General features: G+C 48.0%; 1 protein-coding gene across 1 annotated transcript; it reads right to left on the minus strand.

Moving 5' to 3' along the window:
* Window positions 1-1,170: 1,170 nt before the first annotated feature.
* On the minus strand, window positions 1,171-10,295 carry LOC115556308 (zinc finger BED domain-containing protein 4-like). Its single transcript, XM_030373497.1, has 2 exons — window positions 2,620-10,295; window positions 1,171-2,358 (listed from the first exon to the last, which is right to left on the minus strand). Exons 1-2 carry the CDS (start codon window positions 3,948-3,950, stop codon window positions 1,782-1,784), a joined length of 1,908 nt encoding a protein of 635 aa, XP_030229357.1. The 5' UTR covers window positions 3,951-10,295; the 3' UTR covers window positions 1,171-1,781.
* Between the last annotated feature and the right edge of the window lie 9,198 nt (window positions 10,296-19,493).

The following is a 19,493-nucleotide window of genomic DNA, read 5'->3' on the forward strand; positions in this document are numbered from 1 at the left end:
TCAGGTGCACCTGCTGAAAAAAGGGAAGAGCCAAATTGCCCAAGTGGGAAAACAGCGCCTCCATGGTAAGAGTTACCAGGGGGACGTAACAGTAGAGTATGCGCATTACACCCTTACCTGCTCATCCACCGGCCTCTCTCCCTTTCAGTGCGCCTACGGGTATCTGCAAACCCTATTCCCCGACCTGGAGAAGGAGTCCTCCTCCTGTGTATTCGGTTGCTAAGTGACTTCAACTACTTTAGCGAACTACTTCTCTGCTGATCAACGCTACGAATGATAACAAATACATTGGAAAAAGACACACTGTGTGAAGTTATTTTTTCGTTTTGGCAAGTTGCCATACTAATAATGCCAATACTCTTTGGCTGGGATGATATCCTCTCTCCCTCTCCCTCTCCCCCTCTCCCTCTCTCTCTCTCCCCCCTCTCCCTCCCTCTCTCCCCCTCTCTCTCTCTCTCTCTCTCTCTCTCTCTCTCTCTCTCTCCCCCCCCCCCTCTCCCCCCCTCTCTCTCTCCCCCTCTCCCCCTCTCTCTCTCTCTCTCTCTCTCTCTCTCTCTCTCTCTCTCTCTCTCTCTCTCTCTCTCTCTCTCTCTCTCTCTCACACACCTTTTGGTGCGCAGTCCGGTAGGACTGGAACAACTGAAACAAGATACCTAAAGCGGGTGTTGTTCTTTCTCTCCCACCCCCTAAAAAACTAATTTGATATCCCCAACCCTTTTGTCCCTGTCTCCACAGATCCTATCGTAAACCCTCCCCACCACCTTTTGTCCCTGTCTCCACAGATCCTATCGTAAATCCCCCCCACCCTTTGTCCCTGTCTCCACAGGTCTCGTCGTCAGATCCCCCCCCTCCCCACCCTTTGTCCCTGTCTCCACAGGTCCGGTCGTCAGACCCCCCCTCCCCATCCTTTTGTCACTGTCTCCACAGATCCTATCGTAAACCCCCCCCACCCTTTGTCCCTTTCTTCACAGGTCCGGTCGTCAGGCATTCCCCAACCCTACTCAGCCCAACAGCAACAAGGAATCCCCCAACCCTACTCGACCCAACAACAACAACCCTCAACCAAACTCAACCCAGCAACAGCAGCAGCAACAGCAGCTACAACCCAACCCCCAACCCTACTCAACCCAGCAGCAGCAGCAGCAACAGCTACAACCCAATAGGGATGTCCCGATCCAGCTTTTTGCACTTCCGATCCGATACCGATATTGTAGCTTTTAGCATCGGCCGATACCGATACCGGCCGATCCAAGCATGTATTAAAGATTAAAGATATTTATTTATTTTGTTGTACTACTCATGTTGAAAAGGGTTAGGTTAGTTTGAATAATCCACAATAGTTGGTAATGAGAAGCTGACCTGTTTATTCAGGGTTCAATACAAAATAGACAAAATAATAAATAGTCAAATTACCACACACACACTGAATTGGCATCAGTGCTCTGTTCTTGAAAAACAAGAGTGTAAACAATATTGTAAACAATATAACATTATATATAAAAGCAACACACACAAAACCTGAGTAGAAAATAGTCAAATTACCACACACACACTGAATTGGCATCAGTGCTCTGCTCTTGAACAACAAGAGTGTAAACCAAGGCTTAAAAAGCCAACAGTGCAAACAATATTGTAAACAATATAACATTAGATATAAAAGCAACACACACAAAACCTGAGTAGAAAATAGTGAAATTACCACACACACACACACACTGCATTGGCTATAACAACCCAAATAACTGTCACGCCTTCTACAGTATTGCTATCTCCTTCACACTTTACTGCTCCATCTCCATCACCACACTCCCTTCAATTTCTACTGTTTGCCCTGGCTGCAGTCTGAGCATGATGGGGAGATTCTTCTTCACAAAGGTGATCATTTCAACATGCTCAGGTGTCAGCCTGCTCCTGTGCTCATCAATGATAAGTGAGACTGCGCTAAAAAGCCTCTCACTCTCAACACTCGTGCAAGGAGCACAGAGGAACTTGGCTGCTGTTGCTGCCAGGGTGGGTAGTCGAGCCTGATTGTCTCTCCAGTAATGAAAAGGATTGTTCTTACGTCCAAGTGGAGCCTTGCTGAGGTAGCTCTCCAACTGAATCAGTGCCCCTGGGGGGATCTCCTGCTCAGACGGACCTGCTACTGCTGTGCTGCTCTCCTCCAGTATTTCGTCGAAGTAGCTGCCCAGGCTGCTGGTTGAGCTTTCAGCCTCCATTCCTGGTGTTTGCCTTGCTGGCTCAGCCTCAGACACTTCTCCAGATGGTGGCATGGTCTTCTTCAGCTCTTGTTCCATTTTCATCACCACTGCCTTTAGTGCCTTCTTTGCCTGATCCAGGTTGGTTGCATTAGGGAAGAACCTGGAAGAAATATGAATATAATGTCATAAAGATGTATCAATTATTTTATATTGTTTCACCTAGTCTCCACATGTTCATGTTCAATGACAACAATTAACACACATTTTCTATTTTTTTTTCTTATCTATGAGAATGATCTAGTGGATCGTTGTTGAATGTTGACGTACTGACAAAGAAATGAATACCCGCTGTACAGTAAAATATTTTCAATAATATTATACTAAAGCTTAAAACATGCCCAAATAATTATAAACCACTTACTTGTCTTTGTAGCGTGGATCCAGCAGTGTTGCCACGGCATAGAGGGGTTCCATTTCCACATGGTAAAAACGTCTGTGAACGGCATCGAGTAGTGTGGCCTTCATGGTTTGAATCCCTTGGTGTGCTTCGCTCTCAGTGTCCAGAAAGCGTGTCAGGACACGGACAGAGGGGATCACATCGGCTGCTGTGGCGGAGGCTGCACTGACCTCGGCTGTCAGCTCTTGGAAGGGTTTAAGAACTGTAGCCGTTTTCTCCAGCAGCGACCATTGGTTGCCTGTTATAGTGGCTGGCAGATTGCTGTTGCTATCCGATGCATAGGCCTGCAGTGCCCGCTTAGCATGTAGTAGGCTGTCGATCATCATCTTAGTACTACTCCATCTGGTTTGTACGTCCTGTTGCAGACGCTTCGGTTCAATGTTCAACTCTTCCTCGACGTCCTCGAGTTCCGAGTAGGCCTTGGGGGAGTATTTGAAGTGAGTCACAATTTTTCTCCCGTTGGCGATGGCATTGCTTACAGCTCGCTGTGCCAATAGACCCTGGTGGACAACGAGCTGTAAGAGGTGCGCAAAACATCCCAGGCTTGGCACTCCAAGCTGATCCATGGCCTTTTTCATATTGGCCGCGTTATCTCTTAAAATGACATGGACTTTATTTTTGTCAATCTTCCAGGCACACAGCATATTTTGCATGGCGTCTGTGATTGCATTCGCTGTGTGTGAGCCTCTGAACTCACGCGCATGCAAAACAGCTCTCTTTGGGGTGAAGTCGGGCCCAATCCAGTGTGCAGTTAAACTCAATAAAGATAAAGGGCGGTGATCACAGCTCGAAATATCCGTTGTGAAACTAAGTGCATTTGCACTCTCCACTTGTTTGGCAATGTAACCTTTAACATCTTTGTGTATCTGGGGGATAGTCTTCTCAACGATGTAATGGCGGCTGGGCATATTGTACCGTGGTTCAAGGTGTTCGATGGTGCGTCTAAACCCGACTTTACTCACGAGAGATAGTGGCTCCTCATCCAGTATTATTTCCTCGGCAATAACTCTTGTTATTCCCTGGGCTTTGGCACTGTTTTGTGGCAGTTTGTCACGCTTTGCAAACGTTTCTGCCAGTGTTGGTTGTGTAGGACCTTTCCTTTTCTTGTCTTCGGTTTTCTTTAGAAACGCTTCATGTTGTTTTTGGTGGTATTTCGCTAAATGCTTGATAAGGTTGGTCGTATTAAAATGTCTTACTGCTTTACCACCACGCTTGACTTTGTTATGGCAAGTATTGCACTCCGCCTGTTCGTCTTTTTCGTTTTTTAGGGTAAAATAATCCCACACAGCTGACATTTTTATCGATAACTTTAAATCCTTAGTGGGACATGCACAGACAAGTGGGATGCTGGACAGGTCACTAGGTGTGCGCTAGGTGTGCTGAACAACGCGGACCGGATTTGGGGGGAAAAGCTGAAAAAAACTGGAATGGATTACCTACATTGGTGCGCTCAAAAACACGGACCGGAGTTTTGAAAACAAACTGGATCGGGATTTTCCCTTGCAGGCCGATCCGATATTGATATGCATTTTTTTGCTAATATCGGCGGCCGATCCAATCCAAATATCGGATCGGGACATCCCTACAACCCAACACTCAGAAACAACAACAAGGAAGAGGAAGAGAAAGGACGATACGTCAGTATCCATGCATGCATTGCAACCAAATGGGACACTGGATCAGGGACTGCCCCAAGTACCACTCCGACATGGCCCAATCTAGGTTCCCGTCACAACAACAAAATCAAAATACTGGCCTCAAGGCTCTGCCCGCAACGGGCAACTCCATGTTAACCTTACAACAATAGGGATGATTGTAAGGACGAGCGGGCGAGAACGGAACTGGGCCTCGGACTACCTACTGTGGACGCATACGTAGGTGGACACAGATGCACGTTTCTAGTGGACTCGGGAGCATCCGTATCAACTATCGGAAGTCTCGCGGGAAAAACACCCCCACTCTCTCGCCGCTCTCTAAAAACCATGGGATTCTCTGGGAAACCCATTGAACGACCGTTCACAACCCCACTCAACTTCGACATACTAGAACAAAAAGGAATTCATTCATTCCTATACGCCCCAAAATGCCCCATCAATCTATTAGGAAGGGACCTAATGGGTTCCCTACAAATCACTCTTGCCTGCAACTTGGGAGGCGTCACCCTGTACCACCCCGCCAAACCCGCCCCAGATGAAGCACACATGTCCATGTTAATAGACGACCCGAAGCCAGAAGCTCATGACGACACCACCATCTACTGGCAGGAACTGACGGGACCCAGAAGACCCAGAAGTGACCACCATGCTTACACGCATTAAGGAGACGGTGTGGGCAAATGGACCGTATGATGTGGGACACACCCCGCAGCACAACATTGTGGTGAACGTGAAGAACCCTCATCGCCCGGAATGGCGACATCAATACAGGATAAAGCCGGATGCGAAGGAGGGAATCAACGACACCATAACGGGCCTGCTGGAAGCAGGTGTGCTGGAGAAGACCACCTCAGAATGGAACACACCGATCCTGCCAGTGAGAAAAGCCGATGGCCTAACCTGGAGGATGGTGCATGACCTGAGGGCCATCAACATTCGGACCGTAGCCCCCACGGAGAAGGTCCCTAACCCATACGTGGCCCTAAATCCTGTAAGCTCTGAACATCGATGGTTCACGGTGGTGGATCTCGCCAATGCATTCTTCTGCATCCCTTTGGCCACTGAGTCAAGACAATTCTTCGCTTTCACATATAGAGAACAACAATACACGTACAGAAGGATGCCACAAGGTTTCCGAAGCACCCCCACCATCTTCAACACCTGCCTCAAGGAGGACCTTGCAGGACTGGATCTCCCTTCAGGCACGGTCCAGATACAATACGTGGATGACCTCCTCGTGGCAGCTGAGACAAAGGAAGCTTGCCTACAGGCGACTGAAAACTTGCTGCAAACAATAGCACAAAAAGGATACAAACTCAAGAAAACAAAACTACAACTGGTGAAAGAAGAGTTTACTTTCTTGCGGAAAGTAATAGGAGGGAATAGAAGAGAGATCGGCAAAGGACACAGAAGCGCGATCAAAACCTATCCAAAGCCAATCACAGTCCGACAAATGCTAGCATTCCTAGGACTGACAGGATATAGCCGGACCTACATCCCTGATTACACCGGCGAAACAACTACACTGCGACAACTCATCACCAAAGCAGGACACAGGAATCTAAAAGCCCCCTTGGAATGGACCCCTGAAGCTGAAGAAGCATTCACCAGGCTAAAACAAAGCATGTATAGTGCCGCGGCCCTGGCCGCCCCAGACTACAAAGAACCCTTTCACCTGGATGTGTCAGTAAGAGACTGTGTGATCAACGGAATCCTATGGCAGATACAACGAGGACAACGGAATGTCCTAGCCTACCACAGCTCTGCTCTGGAACCACCAGAAAAAGGACTCCCTGAGTGTGGAAAAGCTATATGCGCCATCGCCAAAAGCCTGGACAAGACGGCCTACATAGTAATGACACACCCAGTTGTGGTCCACACTATCCACAGGGTAAAAGCATACCTGGATAGTTCAGACTACACAATCACCACAGCAACCAGGAACGCAAAACTCCAGAGAATATTGGGGAATCCCATGGTCACCTTCACCACCCAAGGAGCCAACATGACGGACACCATGCCCGGACCCAACGATGGAGAACCTCACATATGCTCAGAAGAAATAAAGAAGGCAGTGAAGATTCGACCAGGACTGAGAGCGGAACCCCTTCAACCAGTGGACATGACCTTGTACACCGATGGATGCTGCTACAGAGCCGCCAATGGAGAAAACCTGGCCTCATGGGCTGTAGTGGAACAAACCAAACAAGGAATATGCAGCACTCTGGCTAGTGGCATATTAGAACAGCCCGCTTCAGCACAAAGAGCCGAACTATATGCTATGTGTGAAGGTCTACGGATAGCCAAGGGGCGAACGCTAAATCTCTACACCGATTCCAATTATGCATATGAGCTGGCCCACCTAAACGGACAACAAATGATAAACAGACAGATGATCACCAGTGCTAATACCAAAGCAAAACACACAGACCTAATCTTGCTGTTAGCCAAAACAGCCCAACTACCTCGAGAAGTAGCCATCAAGCAGCCGGATACGTCCCAGTAGAACATCTAAAAGAAGGAGGATACACCCCGGTGGTACACCAGATGATGGTCAATGAAGAAACAGCTCTGGACTCAGATGAACAGATGGTCAAAGAAATGCAAGGAGGATCAGGACCTTATGAGAAATCGGCGTGGAGAGGAAAAGGGGACAGAGAGAGCCCGGATGGAATATACTACTCCTCCACTGGAAAGCCGGTTGTCTCCTCCAAGGCCCTGCTGTTCCTCCTAAGGAAGGAGCATGAATTGGCACACGAAGGAAAGGCCAAGACCTGGGAAAGGATTGAAAGATACTGGTGGCATCCAGCCCTCAAAGCTGTGTGCGACCAGTATGTCCAGGACTGTCAAACGTGCCAAGCCTGCAACCAGGCGGGGATTCAAGATAACCAAAGGACAATTCCCCGTGCCCCAGCTCCCATTTCAAGAAATCTACATTGATTTCACAGATATGGGACAAGAGAACAGAGTTGACGGAAAACGGTTTATGTTAGTAGCCGTCGACAGGTTCACTAGATGGGTAGAAGCAATTCCGGTTAAAAAGGAGGACGGGAAACATCATCAAATGGTTAACACAGGAAACTCATTCCCTGCGTGGGATACCCAAAGCTTATCTGCTCAGATAATGGTACCCACTTCGCCAACGCCCACCTTCAGGAGGTGGAAACATATATAGGACTCAAACACAGATTCGGCTCAGTATATCACCCCCAATCGCAAGGCCTGGTAGAGCAAGCAAACCAGACAATCAAGAATCAATTAGCAAAAATGCTCAGAAGCAACAGACTGGAGAAATCTAGGGACAGCACCGAGGAGGTAGAAACTCGAACCTTAGGACGCATGCAGGTGAATCAGCTGACAGGGAAAGTTAAAGAAAAGACAGCAGGAAAAAAGATGACCTGGGTGACAGCTCTGCCATTGGCATTAATGGCCATAAGATCCTCTCCCTCTAACACCAACCTTCTCAGCCCCCATGAATTAGTCACAGGACGTCCCATGCAAGGACCATACAGCCCACCATCCAAAGGACCCCCATCTGACAGGTTTGATGAAGTAATGCAGGAGTACCTGCAAGCACTAACTCAAGCTTCTTTAAGGTTGTATTCCCAGATCACAGACCAGAAGCCGTCCGATCCAGAGGACCCTTCACCAACGTCGGTGACACCTGGTGAGTGGATCTGGGTGAAAAAACACCATCGAAAGAACCTAGAAGACCGGTGGGAGGGGCCATACAAGGTACTCTTGGCCACACCCTTTTCTGTTTCTGTAGAAGACCGACGTGGGGCCCAGTGGCACAACCTGAGCCGGTGCCGCAAAGCAGATACCCCGGCAGATCGTGGACTGAGACCCTGACCGACCTAGCTGCACTCCAAGCCAAGGACAAACACGCCCCACTCCAAGACGATGGGCCAAAGCGTGCCCCTGGGAAGGTATCTGGTAGGATTCCTTCTGGTAGTCCTGTTCCAAGAAGGAGCGGGAGACAACATCGCCAACTACCCACCGCCCAAACCAACAACAACAGGTCAGGTCTCGTTAAGGTACTGTCGAGGGATAGAAAGTATCTTTGAGCTGGATTTTTGTGAGATGCTGCCCTGTGGGACCAGGATGGACCGGGTCTACCAGGCAGAAAAGTACATGTGCGTAGGTACCAGACCAGACGGAAGCTACATAAGAAGTTATGCCTGCCATGCGTGGTCCCAGGCATCGTGGCTTACCCATCCTGGGTACAAGGAGGGCTATTATCCCCTGAGGTCCAGCTACAAGGAAATCCAAAAGGGAATCTCCCTTACCAGAAGAGTATATGGCTATAAGGAAATCTGGACCAATAATGGTCTAGCAGTCAAGGGAGAGTCGATATTCCTAAAGTTAAGGGCAGATTTACTCGTTCCCGAAAACAGATCTCATAAGACAGACAAAGGCCTGGTTTTTCTAGTGTTAAGGGCGGATACTTATGGGCAGGACCTAAAAGTAGTTATCCATCTATCAGGATATGCATTCGGGCCCAATAAATTTCCACCAAAAGGGACGTATGATTCCTTAGAAGCGCCACATTTTTCACCACCCCCGGTAGTGCACCCAAACGAAGGGACGCACGAAGAATATTGGGAGGTAAAGACGGGTGAGCTTGATCAGAACATGTGGTTAAAATGGATAAACTACACGGCCCGGGCCCAGGGCAAGACCAACTGCATTATCTGTGCCGCCGGCCGCCCCTCCTTGACCACAGCCCCCGCTAGAATCACCCTACATAATTCACCGCAAGGTTTTGTTTGTCTATTGGAATTGTTCGTGGACGGTCACATCCCAGGGTGCTCAATTACAATAAAATCCCAACTAAATAACATGTATCCTCAGACCCTGATTAGATCTATACCCCCCAGATTTGAAGTTAATTTAACTCCGGACTATCATTGTATCACAGGAAGGGGAACAGGGAGAAAGGTGGGATCATTTCCTCCTGAGTCTTGTAACACCACTAGAGAGATAAAATTGTTGTCCAATATGACCCATGCCCGGAGTGATATATGGTGGTTCTGTGGAGGACAGATCCTCAGGGGAGTTCTCCCTTTTGAATTCTCAGGAACGTGCGCAATCATACAATTAATAATGCCCATCTTCATTTTACCCAATAGCAAGACTGTGATGGATCTCACATTATCCACGGGCGGTGGTCTCCCGGATTTGACCCGTCGGAAACGGGAGTATGCACCAGTCCCGGGTAGTTTTGATAAAAACATATACACAGACGCAATAGGAGTACCCAGAGGGGTCCCCAACGAACATAAAGCCTGGAATCAGATAGCGGCAGGATTTGAAACAATTCTATTTTGGTGGTCTACTATTAATAAAAATGTTGACTGGATAAATTACATATACTATAATCAACAAAGGTTTGTTAATTTTACAGAAGAGGCAGTCAAAGGACTGTCCGAACAATTGGATGCCACCTCCCGGATGACCTATCAGAATAGGCTAGCCTTAGATATGTTATTAGCAGAACGAGGAGGGGTGTGCAGGATGATAGGGACAACATGTTGTACTTTTATCCCCAATAACACAGCTCCAGATGGGTCCGTGGCCAGGGCGTTGGCCGGACTGCAATCCCTCAAGTTAGAGTTGGCCGAGAACTCCGGTATTATTGACCCAATAGCTGGATGGATGGAGAACCTGTTTGGTAGGTGGAAAGGCATGATCCAGTCAGTACTCATCGCGGGAATAATGGCAGTAGCCGTGTTAATTGTTGTCGGCTGCTGTTGTATTCCCTGCGCACGAGGGCTACTGAATCGGCTGATCACCACAGCAGTGGGCGCTACAGAAGTGCCAGGTGGCATTCATGCTTACGTAGGAATCAGATATAATCCGTTGAACTTGGATGAAATACCACCTGAGGGTTAGCTAACCTCTCTGTGAGCTGAGCCCTTGACAAGGAGGGACGAGTCTTGGGTTCATGAATTACAGGCCCCGACGGCGACAGAAGAAACAATGGCTGCGATAATAACAACGTCCAAAACCACCCACATGCAACAGCGCACCAATACACGAAGATCACCTGAACCACCCAAATCCATGCTAGCCTATCAATAATCTTGAATTTTTTAAATTTTTATTATGACTACTAATTTTGTACTTTACTTTTGCACATGTTGAAAATTGTATGACCTTGTGTTGCACATAACCAAAAGGTATTAGCTTAGGATTTCTATGGATACTTTTGTTTGTGTGCTGTTTGACCATATGATTGTATGATAACCAGGATATATGTTCATTGTTGTATTGTTAATATGACTTGTATTACCTATGAGACCCATCAGGGCGAATGCCGTTACAGTGTCATGGTAACCCGTGGTGGTTTTTACTCTAATATGGAGTTGTTCCCACTCGGTTGGTGGTGTTGATGATTTATCCTACTTTGACTATGTTTTCGGTGTGGTAAATGGTGTTTATGATTTAAAATATTATTGTATGGTCATCTGAGATGACCAAGGAGGGATTGTTACGTATTTTAAGAACCTAAGCAACCCACACATAGACCCTATGAAGCAGAACCAAATATATAAGCCGTAAATACTATACATAGCCACAAGGGGAGCGAGACCTTACTGAAGGCTGCAATAATTAGTTAAGCCACAGAAGGCAGCACCACAGACAAGGGAGGAAGCCAAGGGTAATACGTCACACCGGCTCCTCCCACTCCTTCCGGGTCTTGCGGACCAGACGATAACATTGCGAACACGGGGGAGAGGTCTCCAGAATCTTCTTTGCAGCTATTAGACATACAGGGTTAATGTTTTTGATCAGCTAGGAGACGCTCGACACGTGTTAAGATACGCTTCAACCTCCTTTTGCTCCGTAGTATCAGTTTTTACCTTTCCCAAAAATACTTTATACCAAATAAAGTCTCTTAAAATCTATCCTTTGGATTTGACCACTTTCCTTGAAGAACTCAGCAAGTCAGTCTCTTGTTGACACAAAGAGACTTGGTCATTCTTGCTTTACTTGAATTCTGGAATAATTGTGGGGGGGAGTGCATGAGTTTTTGATCAGAATGCCTGATGTAGGCTAGATTGGATGGAATGTGTGAATTGAGAACAGCCAGCTCACGATGTGATACAGCGTTCAGCTGTGCAACAAATATATTTTTCTTTTTCAATATTGACGACTTTTGTAGCGCTGTGTGTAGCCACACGTTTGACCCTTCTGAACTTAAACACACAGTTAATTTCCTTTCCTAGATCCTCATGTTTATGTTGGTAGCTTATCCATGTCTTGTCACGTTGTCAACATTGGATACATGGAGCAGAACAAAGTGGGTCATATGTACGATGCTTTTTGGAAACGTTTTCTTCATAAAACGTGTCAGACAGATTTTGTATACATTTTATTCCTTAGTAATTAGCTACATGGGTATGGCGTCTTTTAGAACCTTTCATTACCGGTGTGATGCCCACTAATGTGTGTTGCCCACTAATGTGTGCCCACATTTGTGTATATTACGTTTTTATATACTGCACCATTTTATATTATTACGACACTTTATTTCCTACTAAATTGATCTTATTTTGTATGAGCAATATCTTTTATAGTTTTACATTTTTACAATGCAAGTGCACTTTCCTGCCAGTAGGAGGCACAGTAATATTGTGGTTTGCCTGAATCCCCGTGGGATCCTCATAACTAATGAGGATTTGAAAAGACAAGCCACGTCTCCCGTGTCAGCATTCTTTTCTCTTTGTTTCAGGTGGGTTATGTGTTTAGCTAGTAAGGGCCGACGCTCGCCGAGAGATTTGTAATGGCGGCGCCGTTTGAAGTCTCAAGTAGTCTGAAGTCTGTTTGAAGTAGCTTTAAGCTAGTACAGACCACGCTCGTCTCTACCTTTTTGTTTTATTGTAATTACACCACACGTGGCTCATTTCTTGACGTTTTCGAAAGTGTTAAAACGTTTAGTGATTTTTGTAAAGTACTTTAAAGATACTGTTAAAAACGGGTTTAGAAAAGTTATTTGAAGTTCAGTAATAAGAAAATGACTGACCTAATGCAGACTGAATCTGCATTAGGATTAGACTTAAAAAATGTAAGTGGAAGTGGTGGAAGCCAACGTCCCCGCCGTGTACGCTCTGGAATCCCGGCTTGGTAAAAAAAAAAAAATTACCGAGGACACCATTTAACATCACAGAACGGGTGACAACTTTTCCTCAACCGTCACGAGTTCATGACTAAACGAAGATCCTCCCTCCCTCTCTCTCGGTCCTCAACCACGAATTTGCTCAGGTCTATTATTAGTGTGGTAATGGCATAAAGTATAGTAGGTTAGCGACATTATAATATGTTGTGAATGTTTGCCCGAAGTATATAGTGCTACCTGCTGTGACCATTGTTGAATCTGTTCTGTCTCTCACACACACACACACACACACACACACACACACACACACACACACACACACACACACACACACACACACACACACACACACACACACACACACACACACACACACACACGTTCTTGTTGTCTCACTCATTGTTTAATAAAAAAAAATACTATCTCATTCATCCGAACGTAATGGGTTGTTATTCTTTAATATATATGATACTTTGTGCATGGCTTATGTGACGGACACATAAGATTGACTGACGTCTGGACCAATGGGAGTGGGAAGCAGACATGGAAGAGAGGCGGAAGAGGCGGGTGACGAAGGACGAAATATCGCCCCAAGCTTTAAGTATCCTAGCAACCAGAAATAAGTGTGGGAAATCGAGATGGCGGCGTCAAGTAGACAAGAACAAGAACACACAGGGCTTCAGCTACCCATCAATTCTGTAAAATCTCTCTTGCTAAACCCCTTCGAAAGGAAAATTTTAGGGGAAAAACTCTGCGTTAAAGAACTTGGACCTGAGAAGCCCGGCCTGAATGTAACACAGCAGACACAGGAGAAAGGTAAAACGTACCAGAGGAGCTTCTCTCTTAACTGGTATGACAGGAAGGCTTGGCTAACTGGATGTGGTTTTGCAAATGCAGTATTCTGCTTCCCGTGTTCACTTTTTAAAATGCCGGGGACAGATACTACGTGGACTGTAACAGGAGACCTAAAACATTTCCTCATCGTCATCCGCTTATCCTGGGTCGGGTCGCGGGGGGGAGCAGCTCAAGCCGGGGGCCCCAGACTTCCCTTTCCCGGGCCACATTGACCAGCTCTGACGGGGGGATCCCGAGGCGTTCCCAGGCCAGTGTTGAGATATAATCTCTCCACCTAGTCCTGGGTCTTCCCCGAGGCCTCCTCCCCACTGGGCGTTCCTGAAACACCTCCCAAGGAAGGCGCCCAGTGGGCATCCTTACCAGATGCCCGAACCACCTCAGCTGACTCCTTTCTAAGTAAAGGAGCAGCGGCTCTAATCCGAGTTCCTCACGGATGGCTGAGCTTCTCACCCTATCCCTAAGGGAGACGCCAGCCACCCTTCTGAGAAAACTCATCTCGGCCGCTTGTACCCGCGATCTCGTCCTTTCGGTCATCACCCAGCCCTCATGACCATAGGTGAGGATAGGAATGAAGATCGGCGCGGTAAAGCGAACACAATACCGCCCCCGCTGCTCCGATTCTCCGGCCAATCTCACGCTCCATAGTACCCTCACTCGCGAACAAGACCCCGAGGTACTTGAACTCCTTCACTTGGGCTAAGGACTCATTTCCTACCCGGAGTAAGCAATCCACCGGTTTCCTGCTAAGAGTCATGGCCTCAGATTTAGCGGTGCTGATCCTCATCCCAGCCGCTTCACACTCGGCCGCCAGCCGATCCAGTGAGTGCTGAAGGTCACATGCCGATGATCCAAAGAGGACCACATCATCTGCAAAAAGCAGTGACGAGATCCTCAGACCACCGAACTGCAACCCCTCCCCACCACGACTACGCCTCGATATCCTGTCCATGTATATCACAAACAGGATTGGTGACAAGGCGCAGCCCTGGCAAAGACCAGCACCCACTGAGAACGAAACTGACTGGCTGCCGAGGACGCGAACACAGCTCTCGCTTTGGGAGTACAAAGATTGGATGGCCCTGAGGATAGACCCCCTTACCCCATACTCCCGCAGCAACTCCCACAGTTTCTCCCGGGGGACCCGGTCATACGCCTTCTCCAGATCCACAAAACACATGTAGACCGGATGGGCATACTCCCAGGCCCCCTCCAGGATCCTTGCGAGAGTGAAGAGCTGGTCCGTTGTTCCACGTCCGGGGCGAAAACCGCATTGTTCCTCTTCAATCTGAGGTTCGACGATCGGCCGAACCCTCCTTTCCAGCACCTTGGAGTAGACTTTACCAGGGAGGCTGAGAAGTGTGATACCCCGGTAATTGGCACACACTCTCTGGTCCCCCTTTTTGAACAGGGGAACCACCACCCCGGTTTGCCACTCCTTTGGCACTGTACCCGACTCCCACGCGATGTTGAATAAGCGTGTCAACCGTGACAGCCCCTCAACACCCAGAGCCTTTAGCATTTCTGGCTGGATCTCATCAATCCCTGGGGCTTTGCCACTGCGGAGATGTTTGACTACCTCAGTGACCTCCACCAGGGAAATTGACGACGAAACACCATCAACCTCGAGCTCTGCCTCCAACATAGAGGGCGTGTTATTCGGATTCAGGAGTTCCTCAAAGTGTTCCTTCTAACGTCCGACGACCTCCTCAGTTGAGGTCAACAGAGTCTTACTGTACACAGCTTGGATGGTTCCCCGTTTCCCCCTCCTGAGGTGCCGGATAGTCTTCCAGAAACACTTTGGTGCCGACCGAAAGTCCTTCTCCATGGCCTCTCCGAACTTCTCCCACACCCGCTGCTTAGCCTCCGACACGGCAGCCGCTGCAGCCCTTCGAGCCTGTCGGTACCCTGCAACCGAGTCAGGAGTCCTCCAGGATATCATATCCCGGAAGGCCTCCTTCTTCAATCGGACGGCTTCCCTGACCACCGGTGTCCACCACGGTGTCCGAGGGTTCCCGCCCCTTGAGGAGCCTAAGACCCTGAGGCCACAGCTAGCCACCGCAGCTTCAGCAATGGAGGCTTTGAACACCGCCCACTCCGGCTCAATGCCCCCAACCTCCACAGGAATGCCAGAAAAGCTCCGCCGGAGGTGTGAGTTGAAGATACCTAGGACGGGGGCCTCCTCCAGACGTTCCCAGTTCACCCGCACTACTCGTTTGGGCTTACCAGGTCTATCCGGAAATTTCCCCCATTCCCTGATCCAACTCACAACCAGATGGTGGTCGGTTGACAGTTCCGCCACTCTCTTTACCCGAGTGTCCAAAACATGCGGCCTCAGATCAGATGACACGATCACGAAATCGATCATCGATCTTCGGCCTAGGGTACTCTGGTACCAGGTACACTTATGAGCACCCTTATGTTCGAACATGGTGTTTGTTATGGATAATCCATGACTAGCACAGAAGTCCAATAACAAACGACCGCTCGGGTTTAGATCAGGGAGGCCGTTCCTCCCCACCACGCCTCTCCAGGTGTCTCCATTGTTGCCCACGTGGGCATTGAAGTGTCCCAGCAGAACTACGGAGTCCCCTACTGGAGCCCCATACAGGACTCCATTCAGGGTCTCCAAGAAGGCCGAGTACTCTGAGCTGCTGTTTGGTGCATAAGCACAAACAACAGTCAGAGTTTTCCCCCCTACAACCCTTAGGCGCAGGGAGGCAACCCTCTCGTCTACCGGGGTAAACTCCAACACCGCGGCGCTCAGCCGGGGATTTATGAGTAGCCTCACGCCGGGCGGGTGAGGCGCCTTCGGCAACTCCGGAGAAGAATAGAGTCCAACCCTTATCCAGGAGTACGGTACCAGAGCTGAGACTGTGCGTGGAGGTAAGCCCCACCAGATCTAACTGATAGCGCTCCACCTCCCTCACAAGCTCCGGTTCCTTTCCCCACAGCGAGGTGACGTTCCACGTCCCCAGAGCCAGCTTCTGCCGCCCGGGTCTGGTCCGTCGAGACCCCTGACCTTCGCTGCCACCCATGTGGCTGCGCAGCCGACCCCAACGGGTCTTCCCACAGGTGGTGGGCCCATGGGATGAAGAGAGGGGGGGTGCCACGTAGTTTGTTCGGGCTGTGCCCGACCGGGCTCCGTGGCAAACCCGGCCACCAGGCGCTCGCCATCGAGCCCTCCGTCTGGGCCTGGCTCCAGACGGGGGCCCCGGGCTTCCTCCGGGCCGGGTCACATCTCCTCTTTTTTCGTTATTCATTGGAGTTTTTGAACCATTCTTAGTCTGGCCCCTCACCTCAAACATTTATCCGAGCGCATTTAAAAAACATGAATGCTCGAAGGTGCACATGAACAACGCCGTCAAGCTAGCTATGCTAGGAAGGATAATTAGCATAGCTGCACAGCTGGATGAAGGACACAGGATTGCGGTGAGGAAACACAACGAAGAGGTGGATAAGAACAGACACATTTTATCGAAGATCATTGATTGTGTGAAATTCTGTGGAGCTCTTGAGCTGGCATTGCGGTGCCATGCCGTAATTCCGACGCCTCATTGTTCCGACGTCTCAATGGTCCGAAATATTTCCCATTAGATCGACATGCCACTATGCCGACGGTTCAATGTTCCGAAAACGGAACCCATTGGTCCGAAGGTCCGTTTGTCCGACTTTTCAAAAAGGAGGCGCATTAGGCCGACGGTTCAATATGCCGAATAGGCCAAGGCGCAATTCCCCATGTGTGATAATGAAACCAAAAATAAAAGACGATGTAGGCTATAGTTCCAGCAGTGCACTTCACCAAGCCAGACTGTTGCTGTGGGCTTGAACGGTCACAAGAGGTGAATTTATGAAGCGCACGTTATACAAGGACTAATGCTTTTACTGTAAAGAAGTCAAACAGTGAGTGAAAAACAAATACAAATGTTATCTTTAGTAGCTGTGTGTGGGCCTATATGTGTTGTTTACTGTGTTTACAGTGGGCTTTTAGCCTAAATAATTTCGTTGGTATTGATTTAGTCAAACTTGGGCTGAAACACCGTGTCGAAATGAAATGAAGTGAAGCGTTGTCACTTTGCTCTCCAATATTCATCATGAACGTGATATGTAGGCCTATGTTGTATTTTGTTGAGAGAGCGAGAGAGAGCGAGAGCGGGAGCGAGGTATACAACTCTTTATATGTAGTAGGCCTATTCGGCATATTGAACCGTCGGCCTAATGCGCCTCCTTTTTGAAAAGTCTGACAAACGGGAACATTGAACCGTCGGCATAGTGGCATGTCGATCTGATGGGAAATATTTCGGACCATTGAGACGTCGGAACAATGAGGTGTCGGAATTACGGGCAGGCGCCACGATGAGACGGCATCCTCCAACAACCCTGGCATTTTTCGGGGATTAGTCGATCTTGTGGCGTCACTGGACGGTGTGTTAGCGGAGCACCTGAAGACCGCCACTGTCTTTAAAGGCACCTCAAAGACAGTTCAAAACAAACTTTTGGACTGCAGCTGTCGGTTCTTCGAGACTGCATTCTGGAGGATGTAAAAAGGGCAGATTATCTGGCTATTCAGGCAGATGAAACAACAGACACTGCCACTCACCGTCAGCTGGTGCTTGTGCTACGTTACATTGACAGCCTGAATGAAGTCCGAGAGCGTTTTTATGAGTTCATCCAGCTTCCAAACTCGACCGCTGACACAGTCGCCACCGCGGTGTTAGAAAGGCTGAATACTTTTCTTCCTGAGGGACAACGGGGGAAATTAATCGCCCAAGTCTATGATGGAGCTGCTCTGATGAGAGGAGTCACAGGTGGAGTGCAGTGCAAAGTTAAAGACGTGTACGGGAGTGCCCACTATGTACACAGTTATGCTCATCAGCTCAACCTGATAATGCAGCAGGCAACATCCCACATCACCAAGGTCGGTGCTTTTTTTTCAGATCTGGGTGGTTTTGCTGCGTTTTTCTCCAGGTCATCCCAGCGAACCGCTGTGCTTGATAAATTGGTGGCACACAGACTTCCTAGAGCTTCATCAACAAGGTGGAACTTTCACAGTCGTGCTGTTAACACCATTTTTGAGCACAAGGACAACCTCCTGAAGTGTTTTCGGACCATCAGAGAGAATGGTGAATTTGATGCAACAACTGTGAGAGAAGCTTGGGGTTTTGAGAGGATGCTGGAAGATGTTTTTTCTTGCATTTTTTCATAAGATCATGGCACATGTAGACATGGGGCCCTATCTTGCATCCGGCGCAAGTGACTTAGTCACTGGCGCATGTGTCGTTGCTAGTTTACAACTGGCGCAGAGCGTTCTTTTCCCACCACCGCCACTCGCCGGTAAATTAGGGATTGATCATGCGCTCCAAGGGGCGGTTCGGCGGAAGAAGGAGGCGTGTTCTGGCGCAAACGGTATTTGGTAACCCTTCCTTTTACAGTCCCCTAATTACTAGGTATTTACCCGGTACATACATGGTAAATTATAGTGTATTACTGGGTAATTACCACTGGTAATAAGAAGGTAAATACAGAGGTAGTTACCCGGTAAATACATGGTAAATCATAGTGTATTACTGGGTAATTACCACTGGTAATAAGAAGGTAAATACAGAGGAATTATCCGGTTAATTATAGTGTATTACTGTGTAATTACCACTGGTAATAAGAGGGTAAATACAGAGGAATTACAGCTGATGTACCAAGTAAAACCTTCACTATTACCCATCAACTCAACTAAGTAGCGTGTAGTTGTAACTGTTTTAGGTTGGTAATAACTCCGATATTGTGGACTTCCTAGGAAATTAGGCAACCAATTCTTAGAAACACCCATTATCCAAGGTTTATGTTGGTAACAGCCCAAATTTAATGATGTACTATCTAGAAATTAGCATAGTACTTTAAAATAAAATACTTTTTCTTAGTTATTATTCATAGCTACACCCATTTAGAAAGGGTTTATTCGATTTACCACTATGGAATTACTTACCTGGTAACAACCTCTGCAGGAATCTGTTTTCCTCTAGTGTCATGGTACATCTTCTTAAATACTGGGTACGAAGCCGTTTGTTTCCATGGTATTACCAGGTTCTTACCATATAATTCATAATAGATACATTCCATTATCCATGCAGTCAACACAAACTTGTACCATGTACGTTCTGCGACGTTACCAAGTAAAACACGACAATTTACCCAGTAATTAAGCTGAAACTGTA

Source organism: Gadus morhua, chromosome 12, assembly GCF_902167405.1.
Source record: "Gadus morhua chromosome 12, gadMor3.0, whole genome shotgun sequence".
In the NCBI taxonomy this organism is placed as follows: Eukaryota; Metazoa; Chordata; class Actinopteri; order Gadiformes; family Gadidae; genus Gadus; species Gadus morhua.